Source organism: Bos indicus, chromosome 5 (assembly GCF_029378745.1).
Source record: "Bos indicus isolate NIAB-ARS_2022 breed Sahiwal x Tharparkar chromosome 5, NIAB-ARS_B.indTharparkar_mat_pri_1.0, whole genome shotgun sequence".
Taxonomy (NCBI): domain Eukaryota; kingdom Metazoa; phylum Chordata; class Mammalia; order Artiodactyla; family Bovidae; genus Bos; species Bos indicus.
In genome coordinates, this window is record NC_091764.1 from 104306348 (window position 1) to 104325476 (window position 19129).

The window sequence follows — 19129 nt, forward strand, 5'->3', positions numbered from 1 at the left end:
TCCTGTGGTGAGGACTAAGTGCCCAAGTATGTGAGAGCAGGGTATCAGTCATGCGTTCAACAGGACACCATGAAGCTCCATATCCAAAAAATGGAAGCACAGTCTCCTGGAAAGACCTGTGGATCTGAGGGCTCAGTGCTAACTTCAGCTGTGTCACCTAACATCAGAGGTCTCCAGTGGTGGACACCATCACCAGGACTGAAGAACAACAGGATGGTTGTGCTGAGGAGGAGTGCATGCTTGGGGAGCCTTGACTTTAGCCCCACTCTCTCCTATCAGCCAGTGTTGGCGGTGATGCTGCTACAGCTGTTAAATGAAGGGATTGGGCCAGATCACCTCTTAAGATTTTTTGAGAATTAAAGGTCTTTAAGCACTGAAAAGGCTGTGACAAAGCTCCCACGTCCAACAATGTGGCCATCGTCTCTGGGACTGCTGGGCACCCATACTAGTTACCTGGTGGATGTGGATAATCAGTGAAATAAGGCCTGTTGGTTGAGGGCACAGGACCTTGTGTGGGCATCAGAGAGTCTCAGTCTGTAGTGTGACAGGAATGAATGTACCACATGTGACCAGGTAGGTGGTGTCTGTTAGTTTCCTGAATATTTACTGCTTTTTCCCCTTGTTCTAACTGTTGAATTGACACTATCAGCCCTACTTTAATCACAGGTATTTCAATCAGAATTTACGCTCTTAAAGGATATACTCACACTCATAGTAACAACCCTATAGGGTCATTTTGTAGAGAAGGACCTGGGCGTGGAGATTAAATTATCCAAGGGCCTGCTGCTCCTGAGGTAGGACATCATCTAGATTTGTGGCCAGATGGTACCACCTGCTCAGTAGTATATCTGGAGTTTCACCTTGCCCTTTTTTAAACATTTTATGTGGCTGAAAATGTCATAAAAACCTGCCATGTGGCATTGATAATTATCAAGAACGTGTGGCTTAGGGGTGACAGTGATATCCAACATCCGCCCGTTCTGGTCGCTGACACCTGCGTCCCTAGTGTGGTGGCCTGTCTGCACCTGGTGGCTTTCCATTCTGATGAGACGTGTATTTGTCACTGTGTTTGTCGCGGGTCAGGGTGATAGCTGGCATCCATCTGGCCCAGTTGTGACAGCTCTGTGCCAGTTAACATCATACATAAACGAGTAAAAATGGGAGACAAACACGGGAGGACAAGGCCAGCAAGCAGTACTCTGTCACTTTGCAAGCGGGAATGTCCTGGAGTGGTAGAAACCCTTACAAAAGGTGAAGAGAATCGCAGCTTTATTGTGAGGAGTACTTTGTACTTACAAGCGGCCTTTATAAATAATGAGCTGTTTCCACATTAAAACATAATCCTGGAGAGTTGGCATTCGCGTGAGTGAACAGAAACGGGGAGGATTTACACCTCGCACCGTGACTCGAGAAGGCACCTGCCCTGGTCGCCAGCTTCACATTTCCCGGCTGCTGAAAACAGCTCTTTGTGGACTAAAAGCCCAAAGAGACAAGTCTCTTCGCCCGCACGTCCCCCTCCTGGAGGGAACGGAAGTTTGAGCGAGGACGCAAAATGGCGCCCTCAGCCAACGCCGCCGCCGGCCCCGCGCTCGGCCGCCCCGCCAGGGACGAGTGTCTTCGCCAGGAGGAGGCGATTCGACGGGTGCTGTATTCAGACCGGAAATTGACCTCGTGAGGGCGGAAGTTACCCTTGAGGGCGGAAGGGCTCCCGGACGCGGGTGGAAGACCGCTTCGGCGCCCGTTGCGTTCAGTCACTTCCGGGGCGGAGCGGAAGTTGCTTTGTTTTGCTTCAAGATGGCTGCGGGGATGTATTTGGAACATTATCTGGACAGTAAGAGCAGGCTGGAGGAGCGGGTCAGGGGTTACAGAGGGGTAGGGGTGGGGGTTCGGGCTGAGGAGCTCTATGGCCCTGAAGTCCCGATGGTCAGAAAGTCACAATCGTGAAGGGTTGCGTGAGAGAAATTACTGGAGTGTGTGAAGAAATAGGGGGCGGGGCAGCGGGGTCGAGGCCTCGCTCTGAGGTGTAGAAGAGGGAGGGGCTGCTCGGCGGGGCTGGGGGACGGCTCTTGAAGTGCTGGTAGGCATAACCTGGAAGATATTTGCTGCCCCTGTCTTCAGGGTCTCCGGCCTCAGGATAATCTTTTTCTTAAAGTCGTTCTGAATCGGTCATTTTAGTATATCATCCACTGCCATTGGAGCAGCGACAAAGATCTGCTCGCGGTTCTCCGCCCAGTTCTTTCGAAGACGCGTCTTCTCATGGGGATAGGGGGTTACGAGTGACCACTGTCAGATGATGGACTGAAAGGCTTCTCCTCTTGGAGTAAAGACGCAGTTCCCATCAGATGGAAATTTGGTGTTCTGTTTATGCCATTTGTGTGGCATTTGTGTGGCCCTTCACAGAGCCTGTCACCCTATTCTCTTTTGCCTTAGCGTTGGGAGTCATTCATTCGTTTATTGAGGTCCTTCTGTGGGTCAGACATAATGGCAGGTACTGGGGGTATACAAGAATGAATACCACACAGACCTTCCCCTCAAGGTGCTCATAGACTAGTAGGACACAGATTCTAATAAATAATTATAGAAGTGTGACAAATGAAATAACAGAAATACATTAAACGGACAGTTGGTAACACTGGAGAAAGAGAGACTAGTTTACCTGGAGGTGTAGGTAAAACTTTACAGAGAATGTGAAGAATCTTGAAGGTCGAGTGTTTATTTGCCGGTGTGGAGAGTGAGAGGGGATTGAAGGTTGGGGGAAGCATCAGCCAATGTGTTCTGATGGGTTTGTGGCAAGATCAGGGAAAGATGAGGCCAGAGTGTTTGATGTGTAGAACTCGGAGGTGAAAGATTGGGAAATGACACTGGAGAATGTAGCTGGGGCTGGGTTGTGCATGGTCTTTAAAGGCAGGCTAAGAAGCTTGCACTCTAAATAGTGAGGAACCAACGGATTTTCTGAATGGAGCAATTTTTTTTTTTTAATAAAGGAAAGTAATTGATGTATGGTAAATTGGAGCATGATGACCCTGGTAATACAAGATTAATTAGTAATAACAGTTCTGGTCAGAGATGAGGACCTGATCTCAAAGAGTGACAGAAGTATTTAGGAGGTAAATATAACAGAATTGACTGAATGAGTGGTTGAGAGAGGAGGAGGAATCTAAGGTGACTTCTCGATTTCCTGTTTGGGAAGTGAGGTAGACATATATCATCAACAAGATAGGAAATTCAGGAGTCGGTAAGAGTAAATGAGATGGAGATCATTCAGAGAAAGTAAGTGAGAAAATAATAGGATTAACTTAAGTGTAAGCTCAAGAAAATAGTAACATTTAAGGGACTGGCTAAGGGAATGCCAGTGATGAAATTACTTGAAAGTGTGTGAGGACATTTGGAATCTTAATAGGAAGTTACATATAGGCAAGAAGATGGTGAGAATGCTGCAAACATTTTTGGGGGGATAGAACTAGTAATTAGATTATTTGATTTGGTAACTCAGTGGTGACTTAATCTTAGTAAACTGATGGTGAACCCGAGTCTATAGGTTAAAGCATTGAATGCATTTTAAAAGTTTGAAAGTGGAGTCATGGAAAGAGAATTTTTTTTTTATGAGAGAAACGTAAGTATTCATGCCTTTATATTCAATTATTTATTGAGGATCCTCTGTATGCATGTCATAGTTCTGAACACTAGGGAAATAGGAGAGAAGAAGACAGACATATCTAACCCTTCTGGAGAGCTGGGGAGACATACCATATAACTAATTACATAATTACTTATTTAATTATATTGGATAAGTGCCCCCAAAGTATCTACCCTGCCAAAGGGTAGCCATAGAATAGCATGACAGCATAACCCAAGGCACTTGTTGGAGTCTGGGGCAGTCAGGGTTGAGCTGAACTTTGAAAAATGAACAGAAGTTCAGTAGGCCAAGAGGGATAGTGGAAGTGGGGTGAAAGAGACGGGGCAGGGCATCCTGGGCAGAGAGAGCAGTGTGCAGAAAGCCAAGTGTCTGGAAGAGCACTGGCAAGCTCGAGGCACTCAGAGAAGGCCAGTGTGACAGAGCAGAGAGCACATAGACAGAGACTGACCTGAGTGAGGTCTGGTGTGCAGCAAGGGCCAGAAAGTGCAGAGTAGGATTTGGGAATATTGCCGTGGAAGTGACTGGAGGTTTATAAACAGGAGAGACTTGATCAGATTTGCATTTTTAAAAAGAACATTCTGGCTACTGTTTGGAGAGCAGATTGGAAGTGTGTGTGTGATCATTGGAGGGTACCAGGAGGGTATTTGTAAGTTGAGGGCAAAGAGATCTTTTTATATATATATTAAAAAAAAAGTATTTATTTGGCTGTGCCAGGTCTTAGTTGCAGCATGTGGGATGTTTCATTGCAGCATGTGGTATCTAGTTCCCTGAGCAGGGATTGAACCCGAGCCCCCTGCATTAGGAGCATGGAGTCTTAGCCACTGTACCACCAGGGAACTCCCGAGGGCATGGAGAGGGAAGGGCTGATTTGTAAAGTTACTGAAGCGGGGAGGGTGGACACAAAGCTGTGCAGAGATGGGGAGCTAGGTGTGGAGACAGACAGACATGGCTCCTCCTGAGAAAGGAATGATGAGTGCTGTCACAGATAATCTAACGGTTTGAAGGAGGGATAACCAAGTGCTCTTTGGACCTGTTTTTTAAAAGCAGCTATCGTGTGTGTGTGTGCGTGTGTGTGTGTGTGTGTGTTAGTCGCCTGACTCTACAGGGTTTGTGTGTGTGTGTGTTAGTCACTCAGTCGTGTCTGACTCTTTACAACCCCACGGACTGTAGCCTGCCAGGCTCCTCTGTCCATGAAGTTCTCCAGGCAAGAATCCTGGAGTGGGTTACCATTCTCTTCTACAGGAGATCTTTCCGATCCAGGAATTGAACCCAGGTATCCCACATTCCAGCAGATTCTTTACCATCTGAGCCACCAGGGAATCCCCCAAAAGCAGCTATAGGGCTTAGGAAGTCCAGGGAGTCTTAGTTTCTCCTCTTCTCCCCAGGTATTGAAAACCTGCCCTTTGAACTGCAGAGAAACTTCCAGCTCATGAGGGACCTGGACCAAAGAACAGAGGGTATGTGCAGAGTAAGGGGCCCGGTGCCGAGTGAGTATGTGTGGTCGTCTCTCCTCCTGTTTGGTGTTACCCTATCACCTGGTCTGATCTAGATTGCTTGTCTTCTCTTTCATTCTCTTGCAATTCTTAAAAGGAGAGTAATGATGACCTGTGTTTCTGTGTTAGCTTTTTCATAACTCGTGGAGTATTGTGACAATGGTACAAGGATTTAGAGATGCTGTGCTCTTTATATCTCCCTCAGGAAAAATGAGAAAAATCAAAGTCAACCCTGGACTCATTTCTGTTCTCCATGTTCGATATGTTTGTAGGAAGACTGATTAGAATGTTTCTACTCCACTGGGCTGTTAACATTACTGTCACAAAATTCAGTGTGGCTTTAGACTACAGCTCACATTGGTACACAGCAGCTTTGCTGCATGAGGAGATGTTAAAAAGAAAGAGGGGGAAAAAAAAGGAGGAAAAGCAGCAATTAACATCAGAATCTCTACACTATATTCTTCAACCTTACAGAAGCATTGGGTGCCATCTGTGGCCGTCCTTGGACATTGATTAAGTTTGGCTGCATTGAGACATTTACTTGGAGCTTGAGGCTACACTGCAGTGGGCGAGTTTGTCTCTCATAGTCGAAGGTCTCTGTTGGCGCTATCGTCCATGCTTGCTGAAGGATATGTAGGTGTATGCTTATGTATCCCTGCCCAGGAGTGTTAGAATGCCTAAAGCTGTGATTTAAGTTACTCTGGGTCAGTTTGCTCATGGACAAATGAATATCATCTAAGATCCTTGACATAGGCCCCTGAGAACTTCCCTGCTGAATGCCAAACACCAGCTCCTTGCTTTGTAATATAGTTTTGGCTCTTGAGTTCATACCCAGAAAGACCCATTGAGACAACTGAACCACATACATGTTTTTCCACCTTCCTTCAAGGGCCTGGAATAAAGCAGAGCATAAACCTAGTATGCTCACAGGTCTTCGCTGTGGTTACTTGTTGCTACACCATGTTGGGAGTCATGCTTTTGTCTCCATCCACATTTTCTCTGAGTGCTATAGTATTAGGCAGTAGGCATCTATGGTCTCAGTGTTCGGGGGCATCACCAGCCTTCCCCTAGTAAAATGTTTGGAGCAATATCTAAAATGAACACACAGGAAAAAAAAGTGATGGAGAATATTCGCAAGTTGCAAATGATGAACCAAGCAGGGTGGACAGTAAGCAGAAGAACTGTTCCATGAGTGAACTCTGGCCTAATTTTCAATACTGAGATGTAGATGTACAGACCCTGGAAGTCAAGAGCAGCAGCAGATGACTCGGCCTGGTCTGCAGCTCTCAGAGCTATCACAGAATGTTTCTGAGACGAGAAACCAGATGGCTTTTGAGACAGAGGTCATGGTTTAAGAAACAGCAAGCCGTGCAAAGAAGCATCTTTAGACATCAACAGAAACGTACTTTGCGTTAGTGCAGCATGCAAAGAATCCTTCCTTGTGTTTCCATAAGTCCAGTTTCAACTATGCTAGCAACGTTTCCAGCAATCAAAGGTGCCGTCAGAACGCATGTTGTGGCCATGTTGCATCACTTGAGTATGTGGCACAGTACCTAGGAATGTTGAGTGTGTTTTAATTCAAAGGTTATGATGGTCAATGCAAAAGGTCCGAGGAGCAAGAGGAAGAAGTATGTTTAACGTTGCCACTCGGGGGCCGTTGTGACCAGCCCTGTCTCTGTTGTAGACCTAAAGGCTGAAATTGACAAGTTGGCCAGTGAATATATGAGTAGCGCCCGCAGCCGGAGCTCCGAGGAAAAATTGGCCCTTCTGAGACAGATCCAGGAAGCCTATGGCAAGTGCAAGGAGTTTGGTGATGACAAGGTGCAGCTTGCCATGCAGACCTATGAGATGGTATGGCCCTACCCATGGCTCCCCACTACCTCCCGTCTGTTCCTCGGGGTCCTCCACCCCTCCTTTAGTGTGCTGGAATCTGTTTGGGGTCTGGGAGATACATGGATTCTGCCTTAGCCTGTTTGCTTTTACTGGAACCAGCCTGGTAGCTCTTCCTTCTCCTTCCTTCCTTCCCACCCAGGTGGACAAACACATTCGGCGACTGGACACAGACCTGGCCCGCTTTGAGGCTGATCTGAAGGAGAAGCAGATTGAGTCAAGTGACTATGACAGCTCTTCCAGCAAAGGCAAAAAGAGTGAGGAGGGGGGTGGGCCATGAGAGTTGGAGCGAAGATTCCGAGGGGGCAAGCAGCCCATCCCTCAGCTCCAAGGGAGGACCCCCCACGTTGGAGGAGAGGAGGGGTCCTTAACCCATCATTCTGTCCCCCTGCCTTCTGGCTGCCCCTCCCCCTCTTCCCTGGAAGGTCGGACTCAAAAGGAGAAGAAAGCTGCCCGTGCTCGTTCCAAAGGGAAAAACTCCGACGAAGAAGCCCCCAAGGCCGCCCAGAAGAAGTTAAAACTTGTGCGCACGTGAGTGAGTCAGGGAGCACCCTGCCAAGTGACAGGCTCCTCTTTGCCCCTGCCCCGCCCCTTGCCCCCTTCTCTATCACTCTGGTATCTGCTGGATACAGAGGGGAAGCCACAGACCACTAGCCCCACAGGGATCCTCCTCGTGCCACTCTGAGCGTCAAGCTGTAGCGTCCCTTCCTGCAGGTGACACTCTCTCTCCCTCTTGGCACGCAGAAGCCCTGAGTATGGGATGCCCTCAGTGACCTTTGGCAGTGTCCACCCCTCTGATGTGTTGGATATGCCTGTGGATCCCAACGAACCCACCTATTGCCTTTGTCACCAGGTCTCCTACGGGGAGATGATTGGCTGTGACAACCCTGACGTAAGAACCGGTTTGCCTCAGGGCGGGGGGCTCTGGGGGACAGGAAGGGAGTTGGGTACCAGAAGGGGGTAAGGGCCGAAGAGTGGGACCTCAGGACAGGAGGAAGGGAGTTGGAGGTGGTTGGCCTTGGACCCTTCAAGAATCCTCCCACAGGATGGAATAAGGGAATGCTCCTGAGGACTCTCAGGTTGGGGGGTTCTTTTCTTTCCTTGGCCCCACCCTGCTGCCTGCCCTCTGCTCCTCCACCGTCTTCCTTTTCCAGTGCTCCATTGAGTGGTTCCACTTTGCCTGTGTGGGGCTGACCACCAAGCCTCGGGGGAAATGGTGAGTGAGCATTGTGGTCGGGGCTGGACTACCCTGAGCTGAGTAACAGAGGGCATCCTCCCCTTCGCTCACCTTCTCCCCCACCTTCCTTTGTAGGTTTTGCCCACGCTGCTCCCAAGAACGAAAAAAGAAATAGACAAGGGCCTTGGATTCCAACACAGTTTCTTCCACATCCCCTGACCTGGCTAGTGGGGAGTGGGATGCCTGGCTGGGCCGGGGGTCAGGGAGAGGTGGGTGGCACATGTTGTCATCTCCTCTCCTCCCCTCCCCACTTCCGGTGCTGAGGCTGCACCCAGACCCTGGGCCAGGGGTGCTGCGGCCGCTAATGGCATGTGCTCTCATTCAGCCCGCCCCCTTCAGAGGGAAGTGGTGTTGCCCGCTGTCCTTTTGCCTCCACACCGAGGTTGGTGCTGTGTTTTTGAGGGATGGTCCTCTTTTCTCCCGTTGCTTTGTATTTAAGGACTGGGGCAGTAGCATGGGGCCCTCCCCCAGCTTCCTGATTCCCTCCCCTCGTTGTGGGGGGGGGCCATGCGTGATAAACTTCCTTCACTCTCTCCATGCTTTTCCAGTGGGGGGCTCCTCCGGGTCCTCTGGGCCACGGCCCTGGCTGAAGGGGCACCCCTTCCTCTGTGCCAAGAGGATTCGTCCAGCCTTGTGAGTGGGAGGGGCAGGGCAGAGTGTCAGTATCTCACTTGTAAAGGAATCGAGTTGGTGAATAAAAGCTGTACGTGTTGGCCTGCTGTGTTTATTGTAGAGACACTGTTTTAGCACATGTGCTGAGCATAGCTTGCATCCTCTGAGTCAGCTAAAAGGCAGGAGGATGACATGCTGGAAGTAGGACCAGACATGGAACCTGAAGTGGTGCCACTGCCCCAGGACCCACCACCTCTCAGCATGGGAAGGACAGAGCTGGCTGGAACTGGGCCTCAGACAAGGGGTTTCCAAAACCTTCAGGACTGTGTATCTTTTCCCTATAAGATATCTTTCATTTAATTTCCAATAAATGTGTACTTGTGTTTTATACATGAACTGTTATACTAAGTATTAGCCTGACTTATTTGAAACACAAAGCAAAAACTTATCACCAATGAATTGTCTATGCCCACCTGGAACCACTTCCATAGATTAAGCCCTCCTTATGCAGGGTCTCCTCACCGGAATCCCCATCTTATTCCCTGCTCTGGCTGGCTTACCTGGAGGTGTCCTCTGTAGTTCCTACTGTCCAGGCCCCAACTTTGTGTTGTATGTTCCATCTCTGCCCCAGTCCTCACACGGGATTTGTTGTTCAGTCAGTCAGTCGTGTCCGCCCCATGGACTGCAGCACACCAGGCTTCCCTGTCCTTCACCATCTCCCAGAGCTTCCTCAAAATCATCGTGCCCATTGAGTCGATAATCCAACCATCTCATCCTCTGTTGCCCCCTTCTCCTCCTGCCCTCAATCCTTCCCAGCATCAGGCTCTTTTCCAGTGAGTTGGCTCTTTGAATCAGTTGGCCAAAGTATTGGAGCTTTAGCACCAGTCCTTCCAATGAATATTCAGGACTGATTTCCTTTAGGACTGACTGGTTTGATCTTGCAGTCCAAGGGACTCTTAAGAGTCTTCTCCAACACCACAGTTTGAGAGCATCAATTCTTCCGTGCTCCGTCTTCCTTATGGTCCAACTCTTACATCCCTGTGTGACTACTGGAAGGCCAGATTGTAAAATAGGGAGAAAAAGTGTCCAGTGTGTGGGGCCAGCTTGGAGATGGGATAGGTAATAAGGTAAAGAACAGACAGGAGCTACGCCATCCAGCCCCTGCCAGAGTCCCAGATCACTCCTGCCGTCCTTGTCCTCGAGCTGGGATGTGACACACGGGGGACCCGCCCCCGCCTTTCGGCAGAGTCCAACCTCGCATCAGTTTCCCCGCCCCCACTTTGTGACGTCGACTGGTCTCGACGCCCCCCCACCCCCCGCGGCCCCGCCCTCCCGCCTGTCTGCTCGCCCTGGCTTGGCCGGTTAGAGGCGCTCGGTCCGGGGAACGCTGGCGGCCGTCTGGGACCATGAGGCACCTCGCCGCAGGCTCATTTCTCTCACTCCTGAGGGGTGAGCGCGCCTCCGCCCCCGGAGCTCTCCACTGTCCCCGAGCCGCCTTCCCCCGGGACCGCCTGCAGCCTCTCCCCATCGCCCCTCCCCGCCTCGCCAGCGCCCCTGCACACTCACCCCAGCTTGGCGGCCAGGCGCCCAGCCCCCGAGTGCACGCCCCGCTCTCGGGGTGGGTGTTCCCGGCCGGCGGGTGCGGAGAGGGGCCCATCGTGGTCTGTCCCCGACCCGCAGTGCTGCTCCTGCCTCTGGCACCGGCCCCCGCCCAGGACTCCGCCTCGACCTCCACGCCGGGCAGCCCCCTGTCCCCCACGGAGTATGAGCGCTTCTTCGCACTGCTGACCCCTACCTGGAAGGCGGAGACCACCTGCCGGCTCCGCGCCACCCACGGTTGCCGGAACCCCACCCTCGTCCAGCTAGACCAGTATGAAAACCACGGCCTGGTGCCGGACGGTGAGGGCCAGCCCTGTGCTCCCTCGACCCAGGGCGAGGGGACGGGTGGCCCTGAGCCCGGGTGCCCCGCTCTCCTGACCCCAGGAGCCCATCACACCCTCTCTCCAGGAGGGATTACACCCCTGTGTTCACCTGCGCCCCACCCTTCCCTAGGCGCAGTCTGCTCTGACCTCCCTTATGCCTCCTGGTTTGAGTCCTTCTGCCAGTTCACCCAATACCGTTGTTCCAACCATGTCTACTACGCCAAGGTGAGGTCAAGACAGAGCTTGAACCTGGTGTCACCGGGGAAGGGCTCCAGACCATCCTTAGGTCCTCCCTCTCAGTCACTGGCTGACACTCGCCCAGATTCTGTGTGCAGACCGTCTCACCTTAGGCATTCAGACTCTGTGAACAATCCCCCCTTGTTGCCAGAAAAGTAAGGGAGAGGGATGGGAGGAGGCAGAGAGAAGCCTTAGGGTTCCTCCCAGTAGTGATGTCATTCAAGTCAAATGTAAAAGCCTGAAGGCAGGAAAGTGGGCCAGCAGGGCGTCTGATTTTGCAGGGGACCCTGTCTCAGATCTAGAGGGTTCGACTCAGGGCCGTGTTCCCTGATTTCCTCCCAGGAACTGTGAGAGAGGAGACCTGGGGACAGAGGATAAGGTGGAGTGGAAATGTGCCCTTTGTGAAAGGCGTTCCCACTCTGCTTCTCTCCTTGCAGAGGGTCCGGTGCTCCCAGCCAGTCTCCATCCTCTCACCCAATACCCTCAAGGAGGTGGACAGTTCACCTGAAGTGCCGCCACCTACCACGGCGACCTCCCCCAAGTCCTCCCACGTCACAGGTGAGACCCTGCCAGCCTCTCATCCCAGAGTCCCCAAACCCAGGGCTTAAGGTATCCACGGGAGGGACCTGGGGAGGTGAGCTGCTGGAGGTAGCCTTGGGCAGCTGTTTGCATAAGGGGAGAGCCTACTTTTTTGACACAGGAAAGTTAGGGCTTTCCTGTATCAGGGTGTTTTCTGACATTACATCTATTTCTGCCCTGAACTAATTTTTCCTTGCTCCCCAAAACACTCTTGTGTTAAGAAGTCCTCTGGCACCTTTCTCAGCTCACATCTTCACTCCAAAAAGGATTGGTTGCTAGGTATTCAAAGTACTTGGTGCTTCCTAAGTGAGAGGGACAAAAGGTGGTATTAGAAGTGGGTTAGGAAAGAGGACCCTTTGTGAGGGAGGTGGAAAGGGGACCCGTAACACTGCCACCACCGTCACCATAGTACTATTGTTTTGATATTTGTATTCTTGCCTGTGTTTTGTATGATTGGTTGTGTGAACATGTGTAATTTAGGCTGCTTTCCTCTACCTTTGTGTTTATGTGTGTGTTTGTGCTTATGTGTTTATGTGTGTGCTTGTGTGTTTATGAGTGTGTCTGTGCTTATGTGTGTGTTTATGTGTGCTTATGTGTTTACGTGTGCTTATGTGTTTGTGTATGCCTATGTGTGTGCTTGTGCGTTTTGTATGTGCTTATGTGTTTATGTGTGTCTGTGTGCTTTTGTGTTTATGTGTCGGTTTGTGTGTGCTTATGTGTTTATGTGTTTTTAGTGTGCTTATGTGTTTATGTGTGTGTTTGTGTGCCTTTACATGTTTATGTGTGTCCCTCTGCAAAGACGGAATGCCAGAAGCCTGACCTTCCCTTTCCCTTCTCTCTCTTGGTCCCTCGCAAACCCTGTTGCAGCCACCGAACGACAGGTCTTCCAGCCCTGGCCCGAGCGGTTGAACAGCAATGTGGAGGAGCTGCTCCAGTCCTCCTTGTCCTTGGGCGGCCAGGAGCAAGGGCAGGAGCCCAAACAGGAGCAGGGGCAGGAGCACAAGCAGGAGCGGGGGCAGGAGCACAAGCAGGAGGAAGGGCAGGAGCAAGAGGAGCAGGAGGAGGAGCAGGAGGAGGAGAAGCAGGAGGGCCAGGGCACAGAGGAGGCGCTGGAGTCGGTGTCTAGGCTGCAGGCAGACCCAGAGCCCAAGTTTCGGTCTGAACTTGTGTCCTCCAACCCTTTCTCCTTCACTCCCCGGGTGCGGGAAGTGGAGTCTACTCCCATGTTGATGGAGAACCTCCAGGAGCTTATCCGATCGGCGCAGGAGATGAATGAAATGAATGATGTGTATGACGGGGAGACCATCTGGAGATCCCAGAGCCCCGGCAGGTACTGGACGTTCTGTCTCCCCCACCGGCCCCACCCTTCCTTGTGCCTTTGGGGATGAGAAGCCCACTTGGCCAGCCTTGGCCTCAGACCCACCCAGATCTGCTTGGGCTTTGGGTGCACCCAGCGGCTGCCCGCCTCACCTGCTCTGTGGCTTAAGCACTGTCCTAGATGCCCATCTCTACCTGGCATGGGGTTAACCCTGAAGCTAGAGCTACCAGACTTGGGTTCTGGGTTTCTCTCTGCCTCTGATGAGCACTGCAAATTTCATTTCCCCTTTCTGGGTCTCAGTTCCTCATCTGTAAAAGGAGGCGGTTAATCTGGAGGCCTCTCACCTCCAGCATGCTGAGTGCATGTGACTAAGACTGGATGGTAAGGGCAGTGGGGATCGAGTAGGCATGGCTGTCTGCCCTGGCCCTCTGGCCCATCCCCTGCAGTGGTGCCATCTTGGTCTTTTTGCAGCCTGCTACAGCTGCCCCACGTGGAGGCCTTGCTGACCCTGTGCTACTCGATTGTGGAGAACACCTGCGTCATAACCCCGACAGCCAAGGCCTGGCAGTACTTGGAAAATGAGATCCTTGGTTTTGGGATATCGGTATGCCCACCGAGCTGTTCACTGGCTCCAAGTTCACGGGCCTAGGGAGTAGAGGATGGGCGGGACCACAGAAAGCCTGAAAAACTCTCCAAGTGAGAACCCCTTCTTGGAAAGACATTTCCAGCTCCCCTAAAAGGAAGGAGGCTCAAGACAGAGTCTGGAATCTATTCCTGGCCAGAATTCCTTCTGTGGTTCAGTTGCTAAGCTTGAGTCATGTCCAGAGTCAGTTCACCAACCGCAGGATGTGGCTGTACCTTAGATACAGCTCTTCTTCCAGGAGGGATCCTAGAACCCGTTCCAGGGCTCTGTAGAGAGATCCCAATCTTGATATGTCCTCATAACCCAGCAAATTCTATTTCCAAGAAGTGTAGGACTTTCCAAAAGCACGTTAGCAAATGTGTGCTAAGAGCTGGCATGCCATCCATGCATCTGTCTATTCAACAGATATTGATCTGGCTAGGTATTTGAGACACTAGCAATTCTGTCCTAGGTAATTTAGCGATGAGTGCAACAAGATCCGATCCTCTGTCCTCCTGGAGTCCACTGGGAGAGAGAGACAAAATGGAGACCAGTGTGACAGGGATCGACGCATGACGGATAAGTCTAAAGTTCAGAGAGCAGATGGCGAGCACAAAGTCATGCTGGGGCAGGATTGGAGAATGCCTCTTAGAGGAACTGATGACCTGAGACCTGGAGATAAAAGAAGTTAACCAGGCAGAAGAAGGGGTTAGTAGAAGGTTCCTGCTAGAGAGACTACTGTGTGCAAAGGCTCAGAGGAAAGAGAGAAGAAATTCCACGAAGGACCAAGAATGAGCACACTGTTACTCTTCCTCCCGCTCTCAGGGAGCTGAGATTGAGTAGCATTATACGAAAGGAGTGTGGGATGGTAGGTGATAGAAACAGAGTTATTTTTTGGTGGAGGTGGACCGCACGTAGGAAGTTCAGGACTAATGGAGAGCTCATTGGATTTTAGGGCTTGGTTGAAAGAACAGTAAGGAGCCCATTTTACCTGGAAACAGAGTCAAAGAGGCCATGATGTGAATAATCCCGAATGGCAGTCCGAACCGTTGTATTTCATTTGGTAGGAAAGGGGAATTCAGTTATGATTTGGGGTTAGGGACCTGATGATGCCTCCCCCATGAGCTGTTATGAGGAGCGAGCAAGAGATTGTGTGACTGTGATGCGCTGACCGGACGGCCTGGAGATCCTGCCGAGCGAGATCTTCCTGAGGAGACTCACTCAGGGCGGACAGCCCCACAGGGAGATGGGCGGCTCCACATCTAAGAAGGTCCTCCAAGAACTTGGAGGCTCTGAACCCAGGTGCTCCAGCAGAGGACCTGGGTTTTGAGTTGGAAGCAGCCAGACCAGTGTCCCAGGTCCATCATGCACTCGATGTGTGTTTGAGCAAGTGACTCAGCCTCGGGGAGCCTCAGTTTCCTGGCAGGCAAATGGAGCCATGCTTAGTAGCTATTCTATTCCTAGGAAGACCAAATAAGATGAAGGCATTTATCAGCCATGGCATGCAGCACCGTGCCAGCTCTTTGTAAATATTAGCATTATCATTAGCAGAGAGGAAGGGAGGACGGTGAGCCTCTTTCAGTTAGGCAAAGTTAGACATCTGTCAGGCACTTGGCCATGAGGATTCAGAGCTCAGGAAAGAGATTAGAACGGATGATAGAGGCTTGGGTGTCACCTGCAAGAAGATGAAGATTGTTTGTGAGGAAATAAACCATCCTGGAGGAGGGGGAAGAAATAGAGAGCTGATGGGAGGTCCTTGAGGGGAGGACCTTGGGTAGGGGGTTTGGGAAAAGCCAGAGGAGCTTCTGGAAAAGGCTTAATGCGGGGACCTTCTGTGGGGGCGTGGGACTTCAGCCTCAGGCCCTCAGCCGCACCCCTCTGCAGGTCTGTGACAGTCTGGGGCGGCGACACTTAGCCGCGTGTACCCTCTGTGACTTCTGCTCACTGAAGCTGGAGCAGTGCCACTCGGAGGCCAACCTGCAGCGACAGCAGTGCGACAGCTCCCACAAAACACCCTTTGTCAGCCCCCTGCTTGCCTCCCAGAGCATGACCATTGGCACCCAGGTACTGACCCAGCTGGGTGGGCTGCAGTGGTGGCGGTGGGGGTGGGGGGTAGGGCTTTAGGCAAGGTCGGGCAACCGGGGGCTGAGGGGGTGAGCAGGGTGCCCACCTCTCTCCTGTGCCCCGTGCCACAGATAGGGAGCCTGAAATCGGGCCGCTTTTACGGGCTGGACTTGTACGGCGGGCTGCGCATGGACTTCTGGTGTGCCAGGCTGGCCACTAAGGGCTGCGAAGACAACCGAGTGGCCAGCTGGCTCCAGACTGAGTTCCTGAGCTTCCAGGATGGAGACTTCCCCACCAGGGTCAGCCCCACCCCACTCACCATGCTTCCTCCTAGTCCCTCGCTCTGGGGAACCCTAGGATGTGGGGCGGGGGGCGCCTTGGGGCCCTGGCTTCTGAGAGCTGCTCCTCAATGAGCCTCCTGCCTCTTTCCAGCAGACTCCCCTCCCCCCTCCCCAACACCCTCCCCCCTCCCTCCGCCTCCCCTGGGCCCCCAGGAGACCAGGATTGTGTTTAGCAAAGGACTAGCAATCCGGGAAGCTGGAGGGTACAGGACTTGGGGACACGAGACAGGTCTGGTCCCATCTCTGCCAGTTACCCTTGGTGGGTGGGAGTGGGAGGCCTCATTCCTAAGACAAACTTCTGGGTGATGCCTGAAGTGCCGCTGACAGTGATCCAGTGCTTCCCTGCCTTAGTCTGTAGGCTCCTTCCCGAATCTTCCAGTGCTTTCCCTCTCAATGGGATCAGCTTTACTCCCTCCCGCAAAGTCATCTCCCCTGTGGGTCAACCTGTTGTAGCTAAGAGCCAGCACCGCCTCCCTCACTCCCCCAACCCCCGCCTTCTGTGGTTTAACAGAAAAAAATCAAGACCAGGACAAGTTGAGACTACTTAAGAAAGGGCTTTTAGCTGAGCAGAAGGGCCTCCGCCTAGCTTTCCTCCCTGAGTCCCTAGATCTGGACGGGGCCTTAGACCATCTCAGCTGTTTCCCTGGGTTTATGGGTGGGGTGGTGAGGGCCACAGAGGGAAGTGGCTCCACCCAGGGTCGCACATTAGAAACACTTCCACCTCTTCCATCCTAAGCCGTCCCCAGGAGGCTCCCTGAGATGGGAATGCCACTTGGGACCCTTCCACGATCTGGACCCTTGGTACTCACTTCCCCGGTCCTCTCAGCTGCTTTCGCAGCCTGCTGACCGGCAGAGCAGCCCCTTCCTAGTTTCAGCTCCCAGCTTCTTCCCAGACACAGGGTGACACTGAAGGGGACACCCCGGTGCAGAGGGTCTGGTTCTCTGCCCTGGTTTCTGCCATCGGGGGCGCTATGAAGGGCTCTGAGGCTTCTGAAGTCTTCCACCTCCCATCCCCCCTCCTGCCTTAGATCTGTGACACGGAATATGTGCAGTACCCCAACTACTGTGCCTTCAAAAGCCAGCAGTGTATGATGAGAAACAGGGACCGGAAGGTGAGCCACCTCCTGCTGCTCCCACCACCCCCATCAGCCCCTCCATGGGTCACTGCACACTGACCTGTTCTGACCACCTTTCCACCTCCCCCACACACCCCGAGCCGTGGCATCCATCTGAGCATGGGGGTGGGGGTGTGAAGAGCAGGTGTGTCCCCCGGTGCTCTGTCCCTACTCCTCCAGCCACAGGTGAGCAGCCCTCCCAGGCCCCCAGGCCAAGGGTTCCGGGATGGGGGTGGAAAGGGGAGGCTGCCGTAAGAAGCCCTGGGGACACACTGGGAGGGAAGAACCCCCAGCCTGGTTGGTCAGAGAGGTCTAGATGTCAGTCCTGCCTCCTGCTCTTACTCACTGACTCGTCTGAGCCAAGTCACTTCCTCTCCAGCCCCGGGCTCCTCATTTCTAAAAGGAGGGGTTCAGGCTATGTGGTGTGTCTGGCTGCTTTTTAAAAAAGCCACATCTGAGCTTCCGCCTTCCCTGACTTTTCCTGCACTCCCTGCAACCACGCCCGCCCCTGCCCCCGCCCTGGGATCTGGACTTCTGACATCTCTGGCTCCTGGCTCTCCCACTCGGACCCTGCACAGGTGTCCCGCATGAGATGTCTGCAGAATGAGACGTACACCGTCCTGACTCCGGACAAGAGCGAGGACCTCGTGCTTCGATGGAGCCAGGAGTTTAGCACCTTGACCCTTGGCCAAGCTGGATGAGCTGGACTCTGTCCTCTCCCCACCCGCTACCCCTTCCCACACTCTCCATTGCTTTCAGACCCTGGATTGTCTCTTACTTGGCCCGAATCACATGTCTTTTGGGTTGGGGCACCAGTCCCAGAGAGGTTGGTGATGGGAACTCTGCCCACCTTAAAGGATGTCTATACATAAAATGTTTATTTTTAACTTGTGTGGCCTGGTTTGGTTGTGATCCCCTCTTGGGCCTGCCCGCCCCCTGCCCCCAGGGAGTCAGTTCTACAGCCCCTGGCACTTATGGAGCCATCTGTTGGCAAGGGAACCCTGGGGGTGGTTCTCAGGGAAGCAGTCCTGTGCCAGGAGAAGACTGAGAAGTCAGAAGAAGTCATGGCCGGTGTCTTGGGGACTGTGTGGGCCACGAGGGCGTGTGTGTCTCCATTTCTGAAGTTCTGATCCCATGATCTCAGATGTGAGTGCAGGACTGTCCCTCTGGAGGGTCATCTGAATGAGACTGTGTCCAGCGGGGGCCAGCCCCAGGCAGTATGGCAGAATTTGCCATTTATAGGAGGGAGGAGGCAACTGGGCTGGAAGCCCTTGCTCTGACATCCAGTCATGGGCCCAGTGGTCCAAATGTGGGGGAGCGCGTCATGACAGCTTGCGTGGAGATGTGACTCCAGCATCAGCCTTTAATAACGTGGGAATCAGGACTTAGCGGGTGGTCGAGTGGTTAAGACTCCATGCTTCCAATGCAGGGGGCGCAGGTTTGATCCCTGGTTGGAAAAACGAGATCCCACATGCCATGTAGCCAAAAAAATGAAAAAGAAAATTTCTTGAACTGAATAAAAATGAAAATACAACATATCAACTTTTTTAAAAAGTTAAAAAAAAATAACCTGGGAGACTTCCCTTGCTGTTCAATGATTAAGACTTTGCCTTCCAGTGGCAGGGGGTATGGATTTGAGCCCTGTTTGGGAAGCTAAGATCTCAACATGCCACAAAAACCAAAAACATAAAAAACAGAAACAATATTGTAACAAATTCAATAAAACCTTATAAAAATGATCCACGTTTAAAAAAAAAAATCTTTCAAACAAAAAAAAAATAACGGATCTCCCAAAACATATTCTGGAAACACACACGTGGAGATAACTATATAGCATTTAACAGAAAACGTTATGGAAAAGCTCAAGCATACACAAATACAGAATAACGCAACCCTGGTGGTTCAGAAGGTGAAGAATCTTCCTGCAACGCAGGAGACCCAGTTTCAACCCCTGGGCTGAAAGACCCTCTGGAGAAGGGAATGGTTACCCACTCCAGTATTCTTTCCTGGAGAGTCCCATGGAAGGAGGAGCCTGGTGGGCTACAGTCCATAGGATTGCAAA

General features: G+C 52.0%; 2 protein-coding genes across 8 annotated transcripts; both read left to right on the top strand.

The window, feature by feature from the left end:
• Positions 1-1716: 1716 nt before the first annotated feature.
• On the top strand, positions 1717-9271 carry ING4 (inhibitor of growth family member 4). Of its 5 annotated transcripts, none has more exons than XM_070790226.1 (8): positions 1717-1831; positions 5023-5124; positions 6815-6981; positions 7163-7277; positions 7446-7551; positions 7765-7912; positions 8175-8236; positions 8333-8970. In XM_070790226.1, exons 1-8 carry the CDS (start codon positions 1795-1797, stop codon positions 8370-8372), a joined length of 777 nt encoding a protein of 258 aa, XP_070646327.1. In that variant the 5' UTR covers positions 1717-1794; the 3' UTR covers positions 8373-8970. The 5 variants fall into 5 exon arrangements, with proteins under 5 accessions (XP_070646327.1, XP_070646329.1, XP_070646328.1 ...); XM_070790227.1 differs by having other exon boundaries at positions 1718-1831; positions 7163-7268; XM_019960284.2 differs by having other exon boundaries at positions 1718-1831; positions 5023-5094.
• Positions 9272-10208: 937 nt separating this feature from the next.
• Positions 10209-17954, top strand: ACRBP (acrosin binding protein). 3 transcript variants are annotated; one of them, XM_070790229.1, is made up of 10 exons: positions 10209-10318; positions 10550-10768; positions 10922-11016; positions 11466-11586; positions 12475-12937; positions 13397-13529; positions 15432-15611; positions 15743-15910; positions 16981-17064; positions 17646-17954. In XM_070790229.1, exons 1-10 carry the CDS (start codon positions 10276-10278, stop codon positions 17766-17768), a joined length of 1629 nt encoding a protein of 542 aa, XP_070646330.1. In that variant the 5' UTR covers positions 10209-10275; the 3' UTR covers positions 17769-17954. The 3 variants fall into 3 exon arrangements, with proteins under 3 accessions (XP_070646330.1, XP_070646331.1, XP_070646332.1); XM_070790230.1 differs by lacking the exon at positions 15743-15910; XM_070790231.1 differs by lacking the exon at positions 10550-10768.
• The last annotated feature ends 1175 nt before the right edge of the window (positions 17955-19129 follow it).